General features: G+C 43.2%; 1 protein-coding gene across 7 annotated transcripts in view; it reads left to right on the top strand.

Annotated features, from left to right (window-relative positions):
• LOC110494585 (inositol 1,4,5-trisphosphate receptor, type 1b) overlaps window positions 1-24,531 on the top strand; it is a 157,106-nt gene that overhangs the window by 107,336 nt on the left and 25,239 nt on the right. For all 7 annotated transcript variants that reach the window (XM_090206110.1, XM_090206109.1, XM_090206108.1 and 4 more), the window contains 8 exons: window positions 4,311-4,433; window positions 11,683-11,858; window positions 12,368-12,532; window positions 17,039-17,228; window positions 17,460-17,552; window positions 19,427-19,575; window positions 19,812-19,977; window positions 21,139-21,299. In XM_090206110.1, the coding sequence (XP_090062236.1) occupies window positions 4,311-4,433; window positions 11,683-11,858; window positions 12,368-12,532; window positions 17,039-17,228; window positions 17,460-17,552; window positions 19,427-19,575; window positions 19,812-19,977; window positions 21,139-21,299 (1,223 nt within the window). The remainder of the gene's footprint in view (window positions 1-4,310; window positions 4,434-11,682; window positions 11,859-12,367; window positions 12,533-17,038; window positions 17,229-17,459; window positions 17,553-19,426; window positions 19,576-19,811; window positions 19,978-21,138; window positions 21,300-24,531) is intronic.

Genomic DNA, 24,531 nt, shown 5'->3' with positions numbered 1-24,531 from the left:
TTTCCACTTTTCCATAAGGCTGAGAGAAAATTATGCAATTTCTTTCTTGGCTTCAGATGTGTTCATATGCTATCCACAACCCCCAAAAATGGGGGCTGCCTCACCTTGCGGGGGCTGTTGGGATATGTGCTACGCCAGTAATACACACACAAATAATCAAATGGGATATATTCTGATTGTTTACTTCACCGAGTACATGTGATATAGGAGGGAGAGTATAGATAGCTAGGCAAGAGGCTGGGCTTCTCTGAGAATAGGGAATGATCCTCTCCCAGGGTGTAATGAGATTGGAGGTCAGTCTGAGTGGGTCTCTTCCAGAGAGAGTCAGTCCAGAATCCAGCAGACAGTCAGTACAGGAGCAGTCAATACTCCCTTCACACACATCTGCTGGCACCAGGCCCACAAGGGTTAAGGCAGAACAGACTGAGAGAGTAGGTAGTCTGCTGACATGAGCGATCTATAGGACTGCTCCCTGGTGTAGGACATGACCAGATTAGGCCTAACTACTGAAGAATGGGATCCAGACACCATTAGAGTGACTGAGGGAGAGAGTGATTCAAGAGAGCTAGAGAGGAAAGGAGTTTCTGAGGAGGATGAGACGCTTTGAAAATGAGATGTCTCTCAGAATCTGTTTGCAGACACTAAGCCTGTGACGGAAGAGTCATTATCTGAATAAGCATTGTCCTACAATAGTAACTCATGGTGCAATCGTTGGAGCGCTCATCACCAAGTCTACCCACCCAACGTACCCCATGTTGCACATCTAGTAGGGCGTCTCCTTATTGACGCCTAGCATTTGATCCCTTCATCCCCCTTCAGGCTGCGGTCGCTGTATGACTGCACTCTTTGTTTCCTCAATGGGAGCGTGTTTCTGCCTGTCTGTCCCTCTGTGAGCCCTGTACTGCAAGAAGGGACTGTACTCTGACACACATGGCGCACTTGTCTTATCTGAATGAATCAGCAGCACAGCGACTGAGAGAGCATGTTGTTTCAGTGGTGCATGAGTGCGGTTGCTGCTGTTTATAAAAGTCCCCACCCTTAGTTCCTCTTTTCAAATGAAAAAAGGGTTGACTGTTGAGATTACGAGTTGAAGTTCAAATCCCCAGGTTTGGACAGTACTGAACACACTCCAAAATCACCCAACAGGTTTAATATACACCAAATAAGCATGCTAATTGGCTTTGCACCCTTTTGATGTTTAGGTGATGTTTTTGCTTTGCTGTTTAGTGTGTTTTTGACCCTTGCAAATTACCCAATGGACCATACCCTTACGCTATTTAATAAACTGACTGTGAACCCTAACCTGGAAGTTTAATGCAGAATTAACCCTCAATTTGATACATTTCTAAAGACATTAAAATGAAAACACTGCTCTGAGGTGAAAAAGTATAAACTTATTTTCCACCATAATTTGCAAATAAATTCATAAAAAATTCTACAATGTGATTTTCTGGATAATTTTTTCTCATTTTGTCTGTCATAGTTGAAGTGTACCTATGATGAAAATTACAGGCCTCTCATCGTTTTAAGTGGGAAAACTTGCACAATTGGTGGCTGACTAAATACTTTTTTGCCCCACTGTATCTATTGTAACTATGTAGTACTATTTACTAGTATCATCAAGCTTTGATTATTAGAACCATTTTTCTTTATTTCTACTATTTTCTACATTGACGATGATAATAGTGAAGACTTCAAAACTATGAAATAACACATATGGAATCATGTAGTAACCAAAAAAGTGTTAAACAAATCTAAATATATTTTATATATTGTTCAAAGTAGCCACCCTTTGCCTTGATGAAAGCTTTGCACACTCTTGGCATTCTCTCAACCAGCTTCATGAGGTAGTCACCTGGAATGCATTTAAATTAACAGGTGTGTCTTGTTAAAAAAATAATTTGTGGAATGTCTTTCCTTCTTAACGCGTTTGAGCCAATCAGTTGTGTTGTGATAAGGAAGGGGTGGTATATAGAAAATAGCCCTATTTGATAAAAGACCAAGTCCATATTATGGCAAGAACAGCTGAAATAAGCAAAGAGAAATGACAGTCCATCATTACTTTAAGACATGAAGGTCAGTCATTCTGGAAAATGTCAAGAACTTTTAAAGTTTCTTCAAGTGCAGTCGCAAAAACCATCAAGCGCTATGAAGAAACTGGAGCTCATGAGGACCGCCGCAGGAAAGGAAGACTCAGAGTTACCTCTGCTGCAGAGGATAAGTTAATTAGAGTTAACTGCACCTCAGATTGCAGCCCAAATAAATGCTTCACTGAGTTCAAGTAATAGACACATCTAAACATCAACTGTTAAGAGACTGCACGAATCAGGCCTTCATGGTTGATTTGCTGCAAAGGAACCACCACTAAAGGACACCAATAATAAGAAGAGACTTACTTGGGCCAAGAAACATGAGCAATGGACATTAGACCGGTGGAAATCTGTCCTTTTGGTCTGATGAGTCGAAATTGGAGATTTTTGTTTCCAACTGCCGTGTCTTTGTGAGACGCAGAGTAGGTGAACAGATGATCTCCGCATGTGTGGTCCCCACCATGAAGCATGGAGGAGTAGGTGTGATGGTGTGAGGGTGCTTTGCTGGTGACACTGTCTGTGATTTATTTAGAATTCAAAGCAAACTTAACCAGCATGGCTACCACAATATTCTTCATGCCATATGCCGTCCCATCTGGTTTGCGCTTAGTGGGACTATCATTTGTTTTACAACAGGAAAATGACCCAAAACACACCTCCAGGCAGTGTAAGGGCTATTTCACCAAGAAGGAGAATGATGGAGTGCTGCATCAGATGACCTGGCCTCCACAATTGCCAGACCTCAACTCAATTGAGATGGTTTGGGATGAGTTGGACCGCAGAGTGAAGGAAAAGCAGCCTACAAGTGCTCAGCATATGTGGCAACTCCTTCAAGACTGTTGGAAAAGCATTCCTCATGAAGCCGGTTGAGAGAAGGCCAAGAGTGTGAAAAGCTGTCATCAAAGCAAAAGGTGGCTACTTTGAAGAATCTCACATATAAAATATACACTACCGTTCGGGTTTGGGGTCACTTAGAAATGTCCTTGTTTTTGAAAGAAAAGCACATTACTTGTCAATTAAAATAACAGCAAATTGATCAGACATACAGTGTAGACATTGTTAATGCTGTAAATGACTATTGTAGCTGGAAACAGCTGATTTTCTTTTAATGGAATATCAATCAATCAATCAATCAAATGTATTTATAAAGCCAGCTGATCAGCTGATATCATCTGTCACAAAGTGCTGTACAGAAACCCAGCCTAAAACCCCAAACTGCAAGCAATGCAGGTGTAGAAGCACGGTGGCTAGGAAAAACTCCCTAGGAAGAAACCAGGCTATGAGGGGTAGCTAGTCCTCTTCTCGTTGTGCCGGGTGGAGATTTATCTACATAGGCGTACAGAGGCCCAATATCTACAGAGGCACATTATCAGCAGCCATCACTCCTTTGTTCCAATGGCATGTTGTTAGCTAATCCAAGTTTATAATTTTAAAAGGCTAATTGATCATTAGAAAACCCTTTTGCAATTATGTTAGCACAGCTGAAAACTGTTGTACAGATTAATGAAACAATAAAACTGTCCTTTAAACTAATTGAGTATCTGGAGCATCAGCATTTGTGGGTTTGATTACAGCCTCAAAAGGTCCAGAAACAAATACTTTCTTCTGATACTCATCAGTCTATTCTTGTTCTGAGAAAGGAAGGTGAGAAATTGCCAAGAAACATAAGATCTTGTACAACGCTGTATACTACTCCCTTCACAGAACAGCGCAAACTGGCTCTAACCAAAATAGAAAGCGGAGTGAGAAGCCCCGGTGCACAACTGAGCAAGAGGACAAGTAAATTAGAGTGTCTAGTTTGAGAAACAGATGCTTCACAAGTCCTCAACTGGCAGCTTCATTAAATTGTTCCCGCAAAACACCAGTCTCAATGTCAACAGTGAAGAGGCGACTCTGGGATGCTGGCCTTCTAGGCAGAGTTGCAAATAAAAAGTAATATCTCAGACTGGCCAATAAAAATAAAAGATTAAGATGGAGAAAAGAACACAGACATTGGACAGAGGGACTCTGCCTAGAAGGCCGAATGTGTTTACATGTGCAATAGATACTGTATGTGTATTTGCATCTCCTTTGAATCGTGACTTAGTTCGATGAGTGCAGCAGTATTGTGATGGTGATGTAGTTGTAGTAGTGAAAGCACTGTGTGGTTGTCTGGTGTAGAAGTGATACTGTTGACTGTCTATTGACTGTGTGTGTTGGCACTCCTCGTCCCCTCTCCAGCCCAGCCCATTCTATACTGGTGCTCTCGCAACATGTCCTTCTGGAGCAGCATCTCCTTCAACCTGGCTGTACTCATGAACTTGCTGGTGGCCTTCTTCTACCCTCTGGAAGGAATCCGCAGAGGTCAGTGAGTTCTGTCCTCCACCTCCCCTTCCTCCTTTTCCTCCCCATCTGCCGTCTCTTAATCATCTGAGTAATTTGCAGGTTGTCTGTGCCAATCAATGGCTGATCTCTGTATGTGTAATATTAAATCAATCACATTTTATTGGTCACATACCCGTGATTAGTAGATGTTATTGTGGGTGTAGCGAAAGGATTTAGCTTCTAGCTATGAGAGTGCAGTAATATCTAACAAGTAATATCGAACAAATTAAACAACATATACCCAATACGCACAAATCTTAGTAGGAATGAATTAAGACTATATACATATGGACGAGCGATGTCAGAGCGGAACGGACAAAGATACAGGGGAATAGTATAGTAAAAAACAGTATATACAGTTGAAGTTGGAAATTTACATACACCTTGGCCAAATATATTTAAACTCAGTTTTTCACAATTCCTGAGATTTAATCCTACTAAAAATTCCCTGTTTTAGGTAGATAGATAGGATTAACACTTTATTTTAAGAATGTGAAATGTCAGAATAATGGTAGAGAAAAGTACTTATTTCAACTTTTATTTCTTTCATCACATTCCCAGTGGGTCAGAAGTTTACAGTACATACACTCAGTTAGTATTTGCTAGCATTGCCTTTAAGTTGTTTAACTTGGGTCAAACGTTTTGGGTAGCCTTCCTCAAGCTTGGGTGAATTTTGGGCCATTCCTCCTGACATAAGTGTTGTAACTGAGTCGGGTTTGTAGGCCTCCTTGCTCGCGCACACTTTTTCAGTTCTGCCCACACATTTTCTATAGGATTGAGGTAAGGGCTTTGTGATGGCCACTCCAATACCTTGACTTTGTTGTCCTTATGCCATTTTGCCACAACTTTGGAAGTATGCTTGGGGTGATTGTCCATTTGGAAGACCCATTAGCAACCACACTTTAACTTCCTGACTGATGTCTTGAGATGTTGCCTCAATGTATCCACATCATTTTCCACCCTCATGATGCCATCTATTTTGTAAAGTTTGCCAGTCCCTTCTGCAGCAAGCTCCCTCACAACATGATGCTTCCACCCCCGTGCTTCACTGTTTCACTGTTGGGATGGCGTTCTTCAGCATGCAAGCCTCTACCTTTTTCCTCCAAACATAATGATGGTAAATATGGCAAAACAGTTCTATATTTGTTTCATCAGACCAGAGGAAAAAGTACAATCTTTGTCCCCATGTGCAGTTGCAAACCGTAGTCTGGCTTTTTTTATGGCAGTTTTGGAGCAGTGGCTTCTTCCTTGCTGAGTGGCCTTTCAGGCTATGTCGATATAGGACTCGTTTTACTGTGGATATAGATACTTTTGGTCCTGTTTCCTACAGCATCTTCACAAGGTCCTTTGCTGTTGTTCTGGGATTGATTTGCAATTTTTGAAACCAAAGTACGTACTTCTAATGGAGACAGAACACATTTCCTTCCTGAGCGGTATGACGGCTGCGTGGTCCCATGGTGTTTATACTTACGTACTATTGTTTGTACAGATGAACATTCAGGCATTTGGAAATTGCTCCCAAGGATGAACAAGACTTGTGGAGGTCTACATATTTTTTTTCTAAGTTCTTGACTGATTTCTTTGGATTTTCCCATGATGTCAAGTTAAGAGGCACTGAGTTTGAAGGTAGGCCTTGAAATACATCCACAGGTACATCTCCAATTGACTCAAATTATGTCAATTAGTCAATCAGAAGCTTCTAAAGCCATGACATAATTTTCTGGAATTTTCCAAGCTGTTTAAAGGCACAGTCAACTTAGTGTATGCGAACTTCTGACCCACTGGAATTATAAATTAAATAATCAGTCTGTAAACAATTTTTGGAAAAATTACTTGTGTCATGCACAAAGTAGATGTCCTAACCGACTTGCCAAAACTACATTGTTAACAAGAAATTTGTGGAGTGTTTCAAAAACGAGTTTTAATGACTCCAACCTAAGTGTATGTAAACTTCCGACTTCAACTGAACATATGAGATGAGTATTGCAAGATACGTCAGCATTATTATGTGAATGAGATGCCGTAGAATAGTATAGAAAACAGTATATACACATGAGAAGAGTAAGGCCAGGTATGTAAACATTAAGTGACTAAGATAGTGTAGAATAGTATAGAATACAGTGTGTATATATACAGTGCATTGCGAAAGTATTCGGCCCCCTTGAACTTTGCGACCTTTTGCCACATTTCAGGCTTCAAACATAAAGATATAAAACTGTTTTTGTGAAGAATCAACAACAAGTGGGACACAATCATGAAGTGGAACGACATTTATTGGATATTTCAAACTTTTTTAACAAATCAAAAACTGAAGAATTGGGCGTGCAAAATTATTCAGCCCCTTTACTTTCAGTGCAGCAAACTCTCTCCAGAAGTTCAGTGAGGATCTCTGAATGATCCAATGTTGACCTAAATGACTAATGATGATAAATACAATCCACCTGTGTGTAATCAAGTCTCCGTATAAATGCACCTGCACTGTGATAGTCTCAGAGGTCCGTTAAAAGCGCAGAGAGCATCATGAAGAACAAGGAACACACCAGGCAGGTCCGAGATACTGTTGTGAAGAAGTTTAAAGCCGGATTTGGATACAAAATGATTTCCCAAGCTTTAAACATCCCAAGGAGCACTGTGCAAGCGATAATATTGAAATGGAAGGAGTATCAGACCACTGCAAATCTACCAAGACCTGGCCGTCCCTCTAAACTTTCATGCAGCCAAGAGGCCCATGATCACTCTGGATGAACTGCAGAGATCTACAGCTGAGGTGGGAGACTCTGTCCATAGGACAACAATCAGTCGTATATTGCATAAATCTGGCCTTTATGGAAGAGTGGCAAGAAGAAAGCCATTTCTTAAAGATATCCATAAAAAGTGTTGTTTAAAGTTTGCCACAAGCCACCTGGGAGACACACCAAACATGTGGAAGAAGGTGCTCTGGTCAGATGAAACCAAAATTGAACTTTTTGGCAACAATGCAAAACGTTATGTTTGGCGTAAAAGCAACACAGCTGAACACACCATCCCCACTGTCAAACATGGTGGTGGCAGCATCATGGTTTGGGCCTGCTTTTCTTCAGCAGGGACAGGGAAGATGGTTAAAATTGATGGGAAGATGGATGGAGCCAAATACAGGACCATTCTGGAAGAAAACCTGATGGAGTCTGCAAAAGACCTGAGACTGGGACGGAGATTTGTCTTCCAACAAGACAATGATCCAAAACATAAAGCAAAATCTACAATGGAATGGTTCAAAAATAAACATATCCAGGTGTTAGAATGGCCAAAGTCCAGACCTGAATCCAATCGAGAATCTGTGGAAAGAACTGAAAACTGCTGTTCACAAATGCTCTCCATCCAACCTCACTGAGCTCGAGCTGTTTTGCAAGGAGGAATGGGAAAAAATGTCAGTCTCTCGATGTGCAAAACTGATAGAGACATACCCCAAGCGACTTACAGCTGTAATCGCAGCAAAAGGTGGCGCTACAAAGTATTAACTTGAGAGGGCTGAATAATTTTGCACGCCCAATTTTTCAGTTTTTGATTTGTTAAAAAAGTTTGAAATATCCAATAAATGTCGTTCCACTTCATGATTGTGTCCCACTTGTTGTTGATTCTTCACAAAAAAATACAGTTTTATATCTTTATGTTTGAAGCCTGAAATGTGGCAAAAGGTCGCAAAGTTCAAGGGGGCCGAATACTTTCGCAATGCACTGTATATATGAGATGAGTAATGCCAGATATGTAGACATTAAAGTGACTAGTGTTCCATTCCTTAAAGTGGACAGTGATTCCTAGTCTATGACTATAGGCAACAGCCTCTAATGTGCTAGTGATGGCTGTTTAACAGTCTGATGGCCTTGAGATAGAAGCTGTTTTTCAGTCTCTCAGTCCCAGCATTGATGCACCTGTACTGACCTCACCTTCTGGATGATAGCGGGGTGAACAGGCAGTGGCTCAGGTGGTTGATGTCCTTGATGATCATTTTGGCCTTCCTGTGACATCAGGTGCTGTAGGTGTCCTGGAGGGTGGATAGTTTGCCCCCGCTAATGCGTTGGGCAGACCGCACCACCCTCTGGAGATTCTTGCATTTGCGGGCAGTGCAGTTGCCGTACCAGGCGGTTATACAGCCCAACAGGATGCTTTCAATTGTGCATCTGTATAAATGTGTGAGGGTTTTAGGTGACAAGACACATTTCTTTAGCCTCCTGAGATTGAAGAGGCTCTGTTGCACCAGGTTCTCTGTTTATTCTACATGTGTGACTGTTACAAAACAGGATATTTGAACGAATGACACACAGCGACCATTAATGTGATGGGAGCTGCATTACAATGCATAATACACACAACTACAATCTGTTTGGGAAGGTGAATGGAGCGAAAACTGGTTCACCCCTTTTCTTTTAGTATTTTATGAAGTTATTGTGATTTTACTTTGCCATACTTTACATGTCAACAGTAATTTACAATACACATGCTTATTTAGACGTTTAGTGACTTGATGCCTACTGTGCCAAAGTGATTTAGAGTTGTTAAATGGGAGTGACCAGTGTGTTGCTATTAGGGTGGCTCTAGCCTTCATGGCAGAGAAAAGTTTTAAAGAAGGTTTTCTGCAGTCCTACACATTTTGCCATTGGCTGAGATAAAATGTTGCATTTTCGGCCATGATTAGCAAAAGTTTAGATAACTGACACATTTACAAATCTAATAATTATTAGCCTACATGGTTAATTGTGACTGTCAGTGACTGACAAAACAAGAGAAAAACTGCTGATGCACAACCAAATGTCAAATTCTACTATTCTGACTCTAACAGTAAGTTGAAACCCTGAGTGTAATCACAATTTTTCCTTTGCGGTAAAAATATCAAATAAAAAATGTTTTATTGTCACATACACCTGATAGGTGCAGTGAATATGTTGTTTTACAGGGTCAGCCATAGTAGTACAGTACCCTTGGAGCAAATTATGGCTAAGTGCTTTGCTCAAGAGCATATCAACATATTTTTCACCGTGTTGACTTGGGTATTCAAACCAGCAACCATTTGGTTAGTGGCCCAACTCCTCAAACTGCTAGGCTACCTAGTACCTGTCTGGGCAGTGTCTTAAAATCATCCTAAAATCTGCTCTGAGCGGGAAGTTTATTTAGTCTTATAACAGGTTTTAACAGGATTGCTAGGACCTTTTCTGAGATGCTTTGTAGATACAGGCCATGAGCTGATTATTGATACAGGGTTTGAGCTAAAGTTAACACACACATCCACTTAATGAACCTGTCACCAGATTCCTGTCTTCACGCTGACACTGATGAGCCTTCAGTCAGGATCCACTGCCATGTACAGTATCTGTCTCTATTGTTTGTAAATTGGGCTGTGTGTTTGTACTATGTGTTGCCTCCGTGTGGTCTGGTTACCCTAAGCCTGGCAGGAACCATAATGCCCAGAACGCAGACTGCAGTGTTTGGTCTACCTTGAAAAGTGACATCTAACCGATAAGGACTGGGGTGGGTCCCCCTCAGCTCTTAGATCATTCCCAACAGTCTCGTCAAATAATTAATGTCCGATAAGCAGCAACAAAGTAGAAGAAATTAGAATGTGCTTGGAAATCAATATTTCTGTGGACATAAAGAAAAAGATGAATTCACAATACAAGTAGTACTCATTCTTTCTCTTGCTCTCTCTCTCTCTCTCTCGCCTCTCCTCTCCATGCCTCAGAGCAGTGTTAGTCTGTGGTGGTGTGTAAACCACAACCCCAATCATTAAGGCCTCTATTGTTCCAAGGCAGATGCAGAGAGAAGACTCACATTGTGACTCACATAAACTTTACATTGTTCTGTCTAACTGGGGTCAAGCAGTGCAGTCCCTTTTGTGTGTGTCTGTGTGTCTGTGTGTGCGTGCGTGTGAGCTAGCGATCGAGCATAGCATCAGAATCAAACTGTAGGGCTCAGGGCACGTCTGATGGTGTGCAATGGGGGAAATGATGTCAGCTTAACAATGCAGCCAGCCATCATGGCTTGCATATCATTATTGCTCATATTAAATCTTAAACGCCCATACAACTGATTGGTCCATACTAATGTATGTCTGGATGTATGCCAGCTCTAATGCTGCTTGTTGTTAATGTTCAATCCAGCTGCTTGTAAAATAGAAGTGAACTTCAGTGGCCTGGTAGACTTTTACAACTTTTTTAGCAATACTTCCTAAGTATATTGTGTGGAAGTGTGACATTTAGATAAAAAACTAAGCTTTTATTGAAATATATTTTTGAGAGCAGGAGAAATGCAAAGACTTGTGCTTACATTATGCAGGTGTAGAGATAGGTGAACAAAAAGTAGGAATAATAGGATTAGATTAGTGAGAAATAACACCTGTAATACTGTGTCTCTGAAAGGTGGTTTCTCTAAAGGTCCTGTGAGTTAACAGAATTGAGCTTTGCCCAGAGCTCGGCAGATGCACTCTCCTATAAAACATTCCTGGGCTTGGCTGTGGAGTCCAGCTCCTTGGCGGGCTGTCAGCCGGCAGACCTGGGATCACTCCCAGACCATCCCTCATGAATTTCTCAGGAGCCAGGTGTATTTTTAGCTGCCCCAGTAATGTAACATGCACCTGTCATGTGATCTCTGCACGGAGAGGAGAAGAGGGGGCAAAACTGGCCTCTGGCTGGGGCCTAGAAGTGAATACGGCAAAACCGACGATATTGTTTTCGTCTTAACACACAGGCACGAACACAGTTATCCGACTGACTTTGTCACAGACAGAGCTGGGACTTAGCCACCAAGTTAGTGCCAGTTAAGCTCATGTTAAAGCTTCACTGAACCACAACATTCTGATGTGTCACACTTTCACCTCTGTTGTAACCGGCAGCATTGTGAAGTTCTAGAGCTCTGCCTCGTCTCCCCGAGGAGATATTTTGCCTGAGCATGTCCAACAGGTGAAATTACTGCAGAGGGATGTCCCGCACTGCAGGTCTAGAACAGATTGTTTGCTTGTTAATACGACCCAATGTGTTGCCATCTATCATTACAGCGGTTGGATGACGCTTGTAGTGTTGGCTGCTTTTGTCTTTTGATTCAACATTCAATATAAACATATCTTTAACTGTATCTACCGTAGGCCTATGTGTCACTGTATGAATATTCCATGTAGGTATCTTGTATGGACAACACTATCAACGCCACATCTCTACATTTACCCCCCCTTCTCACCTCTCTCCTCTCCCCCTCCTTCCAGGTACTCTGGATGGTCACCTGTCAGCCCTGCTGTGGATCGCCATGCTGGTGTCCCTGGCGATCGTCATCATCCTGCCCCAGCCCCACGGCGTCCGGGTCCTCATCGCCTCCACCATCCTCCGCCTCATCTTCTCTGTGGGCCTGGAGCCCACCCTCTTCCTGCTAGGGGCCTTTAACGTGAGTGTGTGTGTGTGTGTGTGTGTGTGTGTGTGTGTGTGTCTCTGTGACTGGAAAGGTTTGTGGTCACATGGTCCTGTCACAGTAGCGCTTGTGCCCTCAAATACCTTATCCAGTGTCCTTGCCTGACCTGTATGTGAGGTGAAGTGTGTAGTATGTCACTGTGGGATTCCACAGAGCTGTGGCGCTCTTGTGTCAACCAGACCAAATGAACACTCACTGTACCTATCCAGTGTATGTGACAATAAAACATTATTATTTGTTGTTGTTGTTGTTGGATGGATGCATGACCAATGCTTCTTGCACCACAAGTTTTTTGGAGTGATTTTTCACGTATATGCCAGTCTCTGTAAAATAACAAAAGTTTGTTGAGTCTTAGTCTGCTGTGCTTTATTGGTTCTTGAATATCTTTACTTAGTTGTTACAGATGCCAGTATGTACTTTTAAATGAACATGGCAAAGGTTTTGCTCTTTGACTCAATCCTTCAATGTTTTCCACTGTTCCTCAGGTGGGCAATAAGATGATCTTCTTGATGAGTTTTGTGGGGAACAGAGGGACGTTCACGCGGGGCTACAAGGCCATGATCATGGATGTAGAGTTTCTCTACCACCTCCTCTACCTGATCATCTGTAGTCTGGGTGTCTTCGTCCATGTTTTCTTCTACAGTCTGCTGGTAAAAACTGTACTCTCACTCACTCGCCTTCTCGCTCGCTCACTCTCTCAAATCAAATCAATTCAAATTTGATTGGTTGCATACACATATTTAGCAGATGTTATTAATTAAGGGTGTAGCAAAATGCTTGTGTTCCGAGCTCCAACAGTGAAGAAATATCTAACAATACACACAAATGTAAAAGAATATAATTAAGAAATATAAAAATATTATATTGTATATATATTATATAGTATGGAGTATGTGTGCATACACAGTTGAAGTCGGACCTTTAAATACATTTAAGCTTAGTTTTTCACAATTCCTGACTAACTCCTAGTAAAATTCCCTGTCTTAGGTCAGTTAGGATCACCACTTTATTTTAAGAATGTGAAATGTCAGAATAATAGTAGGGAGAATGATTTATTTCAGCTTTTATTTCTTTCATTACATTCCCAATATGTCAGAAGTTTACATACACTCAATTAGTGTTGGATAGCATTGCCTTTAAATTGTTTAACTTGGGTCAAACATTTCAGGTAGCCTTCCACAAGCTTCCCAAAATAAGTTGGGTGAATTTTGGCCCATTCGTCCTGACAGAGCTGGTGTAACTGAGTCAGGTTTGTAGGCCTCCTTGTTCGCACACGCTTTTTCAGTTCTGCCCACAAATTTTCTATAGGATTGAGGTCATAGCTTTGTGGCCACTCGAATACCTTGACTTTGTTGTCCTTAAGACATTTTGCCACAACTTTGGAAGTATGCTTGGGGTCATTGTCCATTTTGGAAGACCCATTTGTGACCAAGCTTTAACTTCCTGACTGATGTCTTGAGATGTTGCTTCAATATATCCACGTAATTTTCCACCCTCATGATGCCATCTAGTTTGTGAAGTGCACCAGTCTCTCCTGCAGCAAAGCACCCCCACAACATGATGCTGCCACCTCCGTGCTTCACGGTTGGGATGGTGTTCTTCAGCTTGCAAGCCCCCCCTTTTTCCTCCAAACATAACGATGGTCATTATGGACAACAGTTCTATTTTTGTTTTTCAGACCAGTGGACATTTCTCCAAAAAGTATGATCTTTTTCCCCATGTGCAGTTGCAAACCATTCATTTTTTTTATGCCGGTTTTTGAGCAGTGGCTTCTTCCTTGCTGAGCGGCCTTTCAGGTTATGTCGATATAGGACTCGTTTTACTGTGGATATAGATACTTTTGTACCCGTTTCCCCCAGCATCTTCACAAGGTCCTTTGTTGTTGTTCTGGGATTGATTTACACTTTTCGCACCAAAGTACATTCGTCTCTAGGAGACAGACCTTCCTGAGCGTTATGACGGCTGTGTGGTCCCATGGTGTTTATACTTGCCTACTATTGTTTGCACAGATGAACGTGGTACCTTCAGGCGTTTGGAAGTCTTGTCTGATTTCTTTTGATTTTCCCATGATGTAAAGCAGAGGCACAGAGTTTGAAGTTAGGCCTTGAAATACATCCACAGGTACTCTTCCAATTGACTCAAATTATGTCAATTAGCCCATCAGAAGCTTCTAAAGCCATTACATAATTTTCTGGAATTTTCCAAGCTGTTTAAAGGCACAGTCAACTTAGTGTATGTGAACTTTTGACCCATTGGATTTATAAGTGAAATAATCTGTCTGTAAACAATTGTTGGAAAAATTACTTGTGTCATGCACAACGTTGATGTCCTAATCGACTTGCAAAACTACAGTTTGTTGACAAGAAATTTGTGGAGTGGTTGAAAAACGCGTTTCAATGACTCCAATCTAAGTGTTTGTAAACTTCCGACTTCAACTGTAGGGCAGCAGCCTCTAAGGTGCAGGGTTTAGTAACCAGGTGGTAGCCGGCTAGGGACTAAGTTCAGGGCAAGGTACTGGGTGGAGGCCGGCTAGTGATGGCTATTTAACAGTCTGATGGCCTTGGGATAGAAGCTCTTTTTCAGTCTCTCGCCCCAGCTTTGATGCACCTGTACTGACCTTGCCTTCTGGATGATAGTGGAGTAAACAGGACGTTGCTTGGGTGGCTGAGGTCCTTGATGATCTTTTTGGCCTTCCTGTGACCCCGGGTGCTGTATGTGTCCTGGGGGACTGGTTAGTGTGCCCCCGGTGATATATTGGGCAGACCGCACCACTCTCTGGAGAGCCCTACGGTTACGGACAGTGCAATTGCCGTACCAGGTAGTGATACATCCCGACAGGATGGTGCTTCTGTAAAATTTTCTTGGGGTCTTAGTGTAACCGTTGTGAAATGGCTAGCTAGTTAGCCGGGTGCGCACCAGTCGGTGATGTCACTCGCTCTGAGACTTGAAGTAGTTGTTTCACTTGGCTTTTGTGGCGCGATGGGTAACGGATGCTTCATGGGAGGCAGTTGTTGATGTGTGCAGAGGGTCCCTGGTTCGAGCCCTGTTAGAGGCGAGGAGGGGGACGAAAGCAATACGGTTACGTTGATGCTGTTGACTTGGATCACTGATTGCTGCGGAAAAGGAGGAGGCCAAAAGGGGGGTGAGTGTAACCGGTGTGAAATGTCTAGCTAGTTAGAGCGGTGTGCGCTAATAATGTTTCAATGGGTGATGTCACTCGCTCTGAGACTTGAAGTAGTTGTTTCCCTTGCTCTGCAAGGGCCTCAGCTTTTCTGGAGGGATGGGTAACGGCGCTTTGAGGGTGACTGTTGTCTATGTGTGCAGAAGGTCCCTGGTTTGAGCCCAGGTAGGGGCGAGGAGAGCGACAGAAGCAAATGCTGTTACATTAGGGCCAAGCAACATTTCTTAAACCGGAGTATGCATACCACCTCAAAACATCTTCCTGGGGTTGCAATCCATTTCAGCAGACTGTCTGTGTGGGTGGACTGTTTCAGATTGTCAATGATGTGTATGCTGAGAAACTTCTCCACTGCGGCCCCGTCGATATGGATGGGGGCATGCTCCTTCTGCTGTCTCCTGAAGTCCACAATCAGCTCCTTTGTTTTGTTGGCGACTCTCCACCATGGCCCCCATGTCCTCCCTGTAGGCTGTCTCGTCATTGTTGGTAATCAAACCTACCTCTGTTGTGTTGTCTGCTAACTTGATGATTGAGTTGGATGCGTGCACGGCCACGCAGTCATGGGTGAACAGGGAGTTCAGGAGGTGGATGAGGACGCACCCTTGTGGGGCCCCTGTGTTGAGGATCAGCATAGTGGAGGTTTTGTTACCTACCTTTACCACCTGGGGGCGACCGGTCAGGAAGTCCATGACCCAGTTGCACAGGGCGGGGCTCAGACACAGGGCCCAGAGCTTAATGATGAACTTGGAGGGTACTATGGTGTTGAAGGCTGAGCTCTAGTTAATGAACAGCATTCTTACATTCTTACAAGTATTCCTCTTGTCCAAATGGAATAGGGCAGTGCGATGGCGATTGCATCATCTGTGGATGTTTTGAGGTGGTATGCAAATTGCAGTGGGTCTAGGGTGTCAGGTAAGGTGGCGGTGATATGATTCTTAACTAGCCTGTCAAAACACTACATGATGTCAGCTGTGAGTACTACGGGGCAATAATAATGTATTTTAGTTACCTTCACTTTCTTGGGTACAGGAACAATGGTAGACATCTTGATGCAAGTGGGGGCAGCAGACTGGGATTGGGAGAGATTGAATATATCCGTAAACAGCCTGCGCATGCTCTGAGGATGCGTCTAAGGATGCCGTCTGGGCTGGCAGCCTTGCGAGTGTTAACATGTTTAAATGTCTTACTTTAGCCACGGAGAATAAGAGTTCTCGGGAGTGGCCCGCGTCGGTAGCACTGTGTTATCCTCAAAGCAGGCGAAGAATGTGCTTCGCTTGTCCAGGAGCAAGATGTTGGTGTCCGCGACCTTGCTGGTTTTCCCTTTGTATCCCTGCCACATATGTCTCATGTCTGAGCCGTTGATTGCAACTCCGCTTTGTGTCTGTACTGATGTTTTGCCTGTTTTATTGCCTTACACAGGGCATAACTGAACTGGGCCATGTAGCCATCCCGGAAGGGAGAACAATGTCCCAAAGTTGTTGAACCGCAAGTACTGCAGGCAATGTGTTCGTAGAACTACAGATTTGCTTTATTGAAGTCTCCAGCTTCAATAACTGCGGCCTCAGGATATACACATAGTCCAGTGTACTTCCTTGCGTGCCGTCGTGGTATCGGATTGAGGGTGAATATACACCCTTTGACGGTGACCGAACAGAATTCTCTCGGTAGGTAATGCGGTCTGCATTTGATTGTGAGGTATTCTAGGTCGGGTGAACAAAAGGACTTGAGTTCCTGTACATTACCACAATCACACCATGAGTAGTTAATCATGAAACATACACCTCCGCCTTTCTTCTTCCCAGAGAGTTCTTTATTCCTATCTGCACAATGTACTGAGAACCCAACTGGTTGTATGGGACTGGGGCAGTGTATCTCACTCACTCACTCACTCACTCACTCACTCACTCACTCACTCACACACTCACACACTCACTCACCCTCCCTGTCTCCCACTAAGCTGTGTTTGTTTCTCCTGTAGCTCTTTGACCTGGTGTACAGGGAGGAGACGCTGCTGAACGTGATCAAGAGTGTAACCCGTAATGGCCGCTCCATCCTGCTGACTGCCGTGCTGGCTCTCATCCTGGTCTACCTCTTCTCCATCGTTGGCTACATCTTCTTCCAAGATGACTTCCTCCTCAATATTGACAGGATACCTAATAAAACACTAGGTAAGGTCAAAGAGCAGGCACTATGACACTTAGGGGTTCCCAAACAGAACAACTTATTCTGTCTATCCTCCCATTCTGATTGTCATTCTGATTGTTAACATTACTTACACCAGATTTCCTGCTGTGAAATAACTCTGCAAGGCCAAATAGGGTCCCTCCGTTACAATAGACAATATTGAGCCAACAAAGGCACGAGTGTTCCTCCTGACCTTTTGTTTTCCTGTTTGGCAGAGAGTGGAGCCAGTATGGTGGGAGATTTTCTGTCAGCAGGAGTGTGTCGGAAGGACAGCGGGGAGAACTGCTCCACAGAAGCTGTTATGGATGGTATGTGCTCCAGGAAAAGTGTGGGTATATGTGTGTGCACACAGGCTTGCATGTATGTTCTTCTGTATCCTCACAGACCACCTGAGTCAGTCCTCCCCACAATTCCACTCAGACGGAAATCTGTACTATGAGGCAGTCATGGGATTAGGCCTTGGTTGGGCCTGGCTGGGTTTGGCTGGGGGAAGCACACAGGGTTTTAGACCTGGCTAGGTTTGACTGGGCTGGGAGAGGCTATACCGACACTCCTGGTGCCCAAATTGATGACATATGTTGTGCAGCAGAGAGTCGATGGATTCTGTTCAGTCAGTCGTCCTGATAAGCCTTTCGTTCCCAGGTAGCTAGTTTATGCTGGCAACAACAGCATGGCGCAACTTAAAACTTGTCAAAGAAAATGTGATGTTTATTTCAATGGGAAAAGGAGAAATAACTTGTAGTATTGGTCACCCTATGGAATCTGGATATCTCCGTGTCATGCCAATTAGCTAACGTTACAACAAGCCGGTGTGAATGACCAATGCAACGGTGTTGTGAGGTGCTTCCCACTGGGCAGCAATTGCTTCACCGGGCAGCTGTATCACGTCGCTGGCGGTAGTTGACGTTGCCAATTTCTTCCATACTCCATTATATTTTGAGCAGCCTACACAATAAATAACTTGTAATGGTAGTAAACATCTTGATGGCACGGTGATACAGTCTACTGCTGCTCAATGGCAAGAGTTTACGCTGCAAACCTGCAACTTAACACATGGTACAGTGTCCTTGCTCCCGAGTCCCGCGTGCCGAGCACTGCTGTCTTGAGGTAACTTAGAGGGAAGGATAGATAGTGGAGCTAATTTCAGGCCAGGGTGACGGGCAGCTGAAGCACATTTGTTGATTTTGTAGTCTGATAAAAACTGAATGATTCTCAACTCTCAAGTTCAAACTGCCTTCAAGTTTCAAATTCACGCTGAAATTTCTAGCAACAAGCATTAACTAGCTTGCTAGGCTGGGCTCATTAGGAAAAGACAACTGACAGACCCAGGGGTTTAGGCCTGGCTGGGTTTGGCTGGGCTAGGGAAAGCATAGGGGTTTATGCCTGGCTGGGTTTGGCTGGGCTGGGGGAAGCACACAGGGGATTAGGCCTGGCTGGGCTAGGGAAAGCGCACAGGGGTTTAGGCCTGGCTGGGTTAGGAAAAGCATAGGGGTTTATGCCTAGCTGGGTTTGGCTGGGCTGGGGGAAGCGCACAGGGGTTTAGGCCTGGCTGGGTTTGGCTGGGCTGGGGGAAGCTCACAGGGGTTTTGGCCTTGCCGTGTGTGTCTGCTACTGGAGGACCAGGATCCAGAGGGAGGTTGGAGGAGAGGTTAGGTATTAATTGCCATCAGGCACAGGACGGGTTCGCTCTGAGAGGGTGCCGGGTGGCAGCTCATTGGGATCCTGGCATTCTAACAGACACTGTTGACTTCTTTAGAAAAATCTCCCAAATTAAAGATGACCTCAATGCTGCCTTAATGTGCTGAGCCAACCTTTTCTGACCTTGTCAGGCCTGACGGTGTCTGTGTTCAAACCTCATGTAGGCCCAAATTAATGACACTAGTCTGGTGACCTGTTGTTTTGTGAGAACTGTTTTGGAGGGTTACATTGGTATTTTCAGTGGTTCCTGTGCTGGGAAGAAGCAGGCTGTGGTAGGGTTGATTTGCAGGTTTATTTGGAGTGAGATGTTAAGCTTTTGTTTACACAACATTGTCCTAATTCACTAAATCGTCGTGTGTGTCCCCCCCCCCACCCCCCTCAAGACAGAATTTGCCATGAGGTATTGTATATGAGAAATGTAGATGTGAGTTAGAGGATTGGATTTGTTGTGGATATACACAATGTCCCTGATGTCCCTCTGTAGCTGCCATAGCCACCCAGCCGTCGGCGGTGGTGATTGAGGACAAGGAGCGGTCGTGTGACTCCCTCCTCATGTGTATCGTCACTGTCCTGAGTCACGGCCTGAGGAGTGGAGGTGGTGTGGGGGATGTTCTGCGGAAGCCATCCAAAGAGGTATGCGAATGCCCATGTTGAACACCATCAATCCATTTACATTTCCCACAGGTCCAGAAAGAGGAAGAAACCAACACAGTTTAGCTTCACCTCAATCTCAATTATTGCTAATCAACAAGGAACAATTTTGCTGCAGTTCTGTTTCATAGCTGCAGTTGTCTTTTGATAGTTGACTTGTTGAAATGTACAGCTGTATGTTATCAAATTCCTGTTCCTTTCTCTCATGTATTTGCTAGGAGCCTTTATTTGCTGGCAGGGTGATATATGACCTACTTTTCTTCTTCCTCGTCATCATCATCGTCCTCAACCTCATCTTCGGAGTCATCATCGACACCTTTGCTGACCTCAGGAGTGAGAAACAGAAAAAGGAGGAAGTCCTGAAGACAACATGCTTCATCTGTGGTGAGTGGCCCTACCTGGGTCTGACTGGGCTCTTCTGGCCTGTGTCCACCGCGAGTGTTCAGTGGGCTGATGCTCAGCTATCATGATGGTAGCTGCAATTTGAGCTGGGGTTGGAATGACTAGTGGATTTGGTCTGTAGAGTCTATGAAAAGTAGTTTTATTTAACACTAGGCAGTCCAGTGAGTGTTGTATGAGGATGAACATATGAGTGGTCTAACCTGAGACTGCACTGTAAGTCTGTCTGAGGCTGTTACTTAAGCAGTAAGGCCCGAGGAGGTGTGGTATATGGCCAATATACCACGGCAAAGGGCTGTTCTTTTGCATGACGCAAAGCGGATTGTCTGGATAAAGCCCTTAGCCGTGGTATATTGGCCATATATCACACACCCCCGAAGTGCCTTATTTCTATTATGAACTGGTTACCAACGTATTAGAGCAGTAAAAATAAATGTTTTGTCATACCCGTAGTATACGGTCTGATATACCACGGCTGTCAGCCAATCAGCATTCAGGGTTCAAACCACCTAGTTTATACTGTTGCATGCCTCACAGCTGGCCCGTGGTAGAATGGGGGCTGTTTTGCTACGCTCAGCAGCATAGACATCACAACACCTCCTCTTCCCAGAACCAGAGTGGTTAGTCATGGATGATGCGATGCGGAGGAGTAACTTCCTCCTGTTACCATGCAGGTTCTTGACCATGTTAGTGTGCAACACTCACTCAGCCATGAAACACTCCTCCCAAAGTGCAACGCAATGGAAATGAACTGTATCACATCGGCATACACAAGCTATTAGTTAATGTAGCCTTAGTTACTTTAGCCTATACATTTGTTTTTCATGCATTTTACGTATGGCTGGCCCCCACGGGGGAAGTAGGGTAAATGGGCAAGTAAAATACAAATGTAAGACATTAAGAACCAGCTTTAAGACCCTATTCTATTCTCCCACTGAAGTGTATTGTATTCTTCTCTCCAATGACAGAACTTCCCCATGCTATAGTTGTCATGACTAAAGTCATCACAGACAATAACCAGACTGATAATGAATGGCTCATTATTGCCACACATGGATTTGTTTGTTTACAGATTAAGTAACTGCCATGCATTTATGTTCCGGCATGTGTTTGACAATTTGTTTTTGTGTGTCCCTTCGTGTGCAGGCCTAGAAAGGGACAAGTTTGACAACAAGACGGTGACATTTGAAGAGCACATCAAGGTGGAGCACAACATGTGGCACTACCTGTTTTTCATAGTACTGGTCAAGGTGAAGGACTCCACAGAGTACACAGGACCAGAGAGCTACGTCGCTGAGATGATCAGGGTACGACTAGACTACTACGCGTATTATGACCTAGATATCTTATAACTTGTAAAGCACCAGCCAAAACAGCTTATTATGAAGGAGATTATTGATGATACACATCAAGATAGGCAGGTATGTGGTCATAAATAGATCTCTGACAGGGAGTTGGCAGTTCTGCATGACTTCATCAGAAGCGCTCACATATCTGAGCTTTGATCAAATGTGTATCCTCAGAATGAGGGTCAGCTCCTATACTAGATAGAGAGATTTTGGCATGCAGTAAAATAACTCTGTTCCATGGCGAGAATAAATCTAAAAACATGTTCAGAAACAGAAAACCACATAAGCGCCAATACATTGTAGACTTTTTAAAGGTCCTCCTCCACTGCTTTGCTGCAGATGGCCCAGTCCACCATCTACTAATCTAAATTAACTCAACCTAGGGATATGTGGGTCCTGAGTCGAGGAGAGTTGATTGCTATGGCTGGCCAGGTTTTTCTACCATTAATTGGCAGCTGGCCCAAAGCAGTGGCATTGTGTTGTGTAATCCCTGCCTTCGTGACCATTGAATCCCTCCAAAGTATTATCACATCTGTAAGCTTTGTGAATAGAGAATTAAGATCCAGACAATGTTCCATTGGCATGGAGAATTAAGATCCAGACAATGTTCCGTTGGCATGAAATGTGTTAATCCCCGAAAGCAGCCATCCCAGCAAACCAAAATTGGTTCTGGGATAGTTCCTAGAACATTTATTCGGTTGTGGTAAATGTTCTCATAACACAAAACTGCCCAGTCGTGCTGATAATTATAGAATGTTTGTGTAAAACTTTCACCTGATCCCCATTAGTTGCTGCCCAAGCAGCAGCTACTCTTCCTGGGGTCCAGCAAAATGAAGGCAGTTTATACATTACAATACATTCACAGATTTCACAACACAAGGTGTGCCCTCAGGCCCATACTCCACCACTACCACATATCTACAGTACTAAATCCATGTGTATGTATAGTGTGTATGTTATCGTGCGTGTGTGTGTGTGTATGCATGTGTCTGTGCCAATGTTTGTGTTGCTTCACAGTCCCTACTGTTCCATAAGGTGATTTTGATATGTTTTAAAAAAAAATCTAATTTTACTGCTTGCGTCAGTTACTTGATGTGGAATAGAGTTCCATGTAGTCATGTAGTACTGTGTGCCTCCCATAGTCTGTTCTGGACTTGGGGACTGTGAAAAGACCTCTTGTGGCATGTCTTGTGGGCTTTGCATGTAGTTTAGACAGACACCTCAGTGCATTCAACATGTCAATACCTCTCATAAATAAAAGTAGTGATAAAGTCAATCTCCCCTCCACTTTGAGCCAGGAGAGATTGACATGCATGTTATTAATATTATCTCTCTGTGTACACACAAGGGCCAGCCGTGCTGCCCTGTTCTGAGCCAATTGCAATTTTCCAAAGTACTTTTTTGTGGCACCTGACCACACGACTGAGCAGTAGTCCAGGTGCGACAAAACTAGGGCCTGTAGGACCTGCTTTGCTGATAGTGTTGTTAAGAAGGAAGAGTATCACTTTATTATAGACATACTTATCCCCATTTTAGCTACTACTGCATCAATATGTTTTGACCATGACAGTTTATAATCTAGTGCTACTCCAAGCAGTTTAGTCATCTCAACTTGCTCAATTTCCACATGATTTATTACAAGATTTAGTTGAGGTTTAGGGTTTAGTGAGTGTTTTGTTCCAAATACAATGCTTTTAGTTTTAGAAATGTTTTAGTTTTAGAAACTCCTTTCTAGGGAGTTTTTCCAGGCCACAGCGCTTCTATATCTGCATTGCTTGCTGTTTGGGGTTTTAGGCTGGGTTTCTGTATGAGCACTTTTGACATCCACTGATGTAAAAGGGCTTTATAAATACATTTGATTGATGGAATTAACATACAGCATTGACACACACACACTTACCCCACCAGCTATGTGTGACGTTTTATATGTATGCAGTTCTGTCCTTGAGCTGTTCTTGTCTATTAATGTTCTGTATTATGTAATGTTTTATGTTTTGTGTGGACCCCAGGATGAGTAGCTTAGAAATGCTAACGTATTCCTTGCCACCCACTCTGAAACTAACTGCAGCTCTTTGTTGAGTGTTGCAGTCATTTCAGTCACTGTATTAGCTGGCGTGTATAGTGTTGAGTCATCCACATACACAGAAACTCTGGCTTTACTCAAAGTCAGTGGCATGTTGTTAGTAAAAATTGAAAAAAAGCAAGGGGCCTAAACAGCTACCCTGGGGAATTCCTGATTTCAACTGGATTATATTTTAAAGGCTTCCATTAAAGAACACAGTCTGTGTTCTGTTAGACAAGTAAGTATTTATACACATTATAGCAGGGGGTGTAAAGCCATAAAACATACATTTTTCCAGCAGCAGACTATGATCAATAATGTCAAAAGCTGCACTGAAGTCTAACAAGACAGCCCCCACAATCATTTTATCATCAATTTCTCTCAGCCAATCTTCAGTCATTTGTGTAAGTGCTGTGCTTGTTGAGTGTCCTTTCCTATAAGCATAATGAAATTGTTGTCAATTTTTTTACTGTAAGATAGCATTGTATCTGGTCAAACACTATTTTTTCCAGAAGTTTACTACGGGTTGGTAACAGGCTGATTGGTTGGCTACTTGAGCCAGTAAAGGGGCTTTACTATTCTTGAGGGCACACGTTCTCTAGTAGGCTTAAATTGAAGATGTGGCAATATCGTCTGCTATTATCCTCAGTAATTTTCCATCTAGATTTTCAGACCCCGATGGCTTGTCATTATTGATGGAAAACAAAAAATGTTTCACCTCTTCCACACTGACTTTACGGAATTCAAAAGTACAATTGTTGTCTTTCATAATTTGGTCCAATATACTTGGATGTATCGTGTCAGCGTTTGTTGCTGGCATGTTATCTCTAAGTTTGCTTATCTTGCCAATGAAAAAGTAATTAAAGTAGTTTGCAATATCAGTGGGCTTTGTGATGAATGAGCCATCTGATTCAATGAATGAAGGAGTCGAGTTGGCTTTTTTTTTCCCCAAATTGTATTTAAAGTGCCCCTAAGCTTTTTACTATCATTTGTCGTGTCTTTGGCTATGCCGAATTAAGTGATATTACATGCTATTCTATAAAATTATTTATCTGTAATTAATATTACCTGAATGAGCTGATCATGTAAATGTAATTAACTAGAGAGTCGGGCACCACAAAATAATAT

The sequence above is a fragment of the Oncorhynchus mykiss genome, chromosome 17 (assembly GCF_057628025.1).
Source record: "Oncorhynchus mykiss isolate SJ-2025 chromosome 17, ASM5762802v1, whole genome shotgun sequence".
NCBI lineage: Eukaryota > Metazoa > Chordata > Actinopteri > Salmoniformes > Salmonidae > Oncorhynchus > Oncorhynchus mykiss.
Note: the sequence above shows the minus strand (reverse complement) of the source record. Positions and strands in the feature narration are given on the sequence as shown.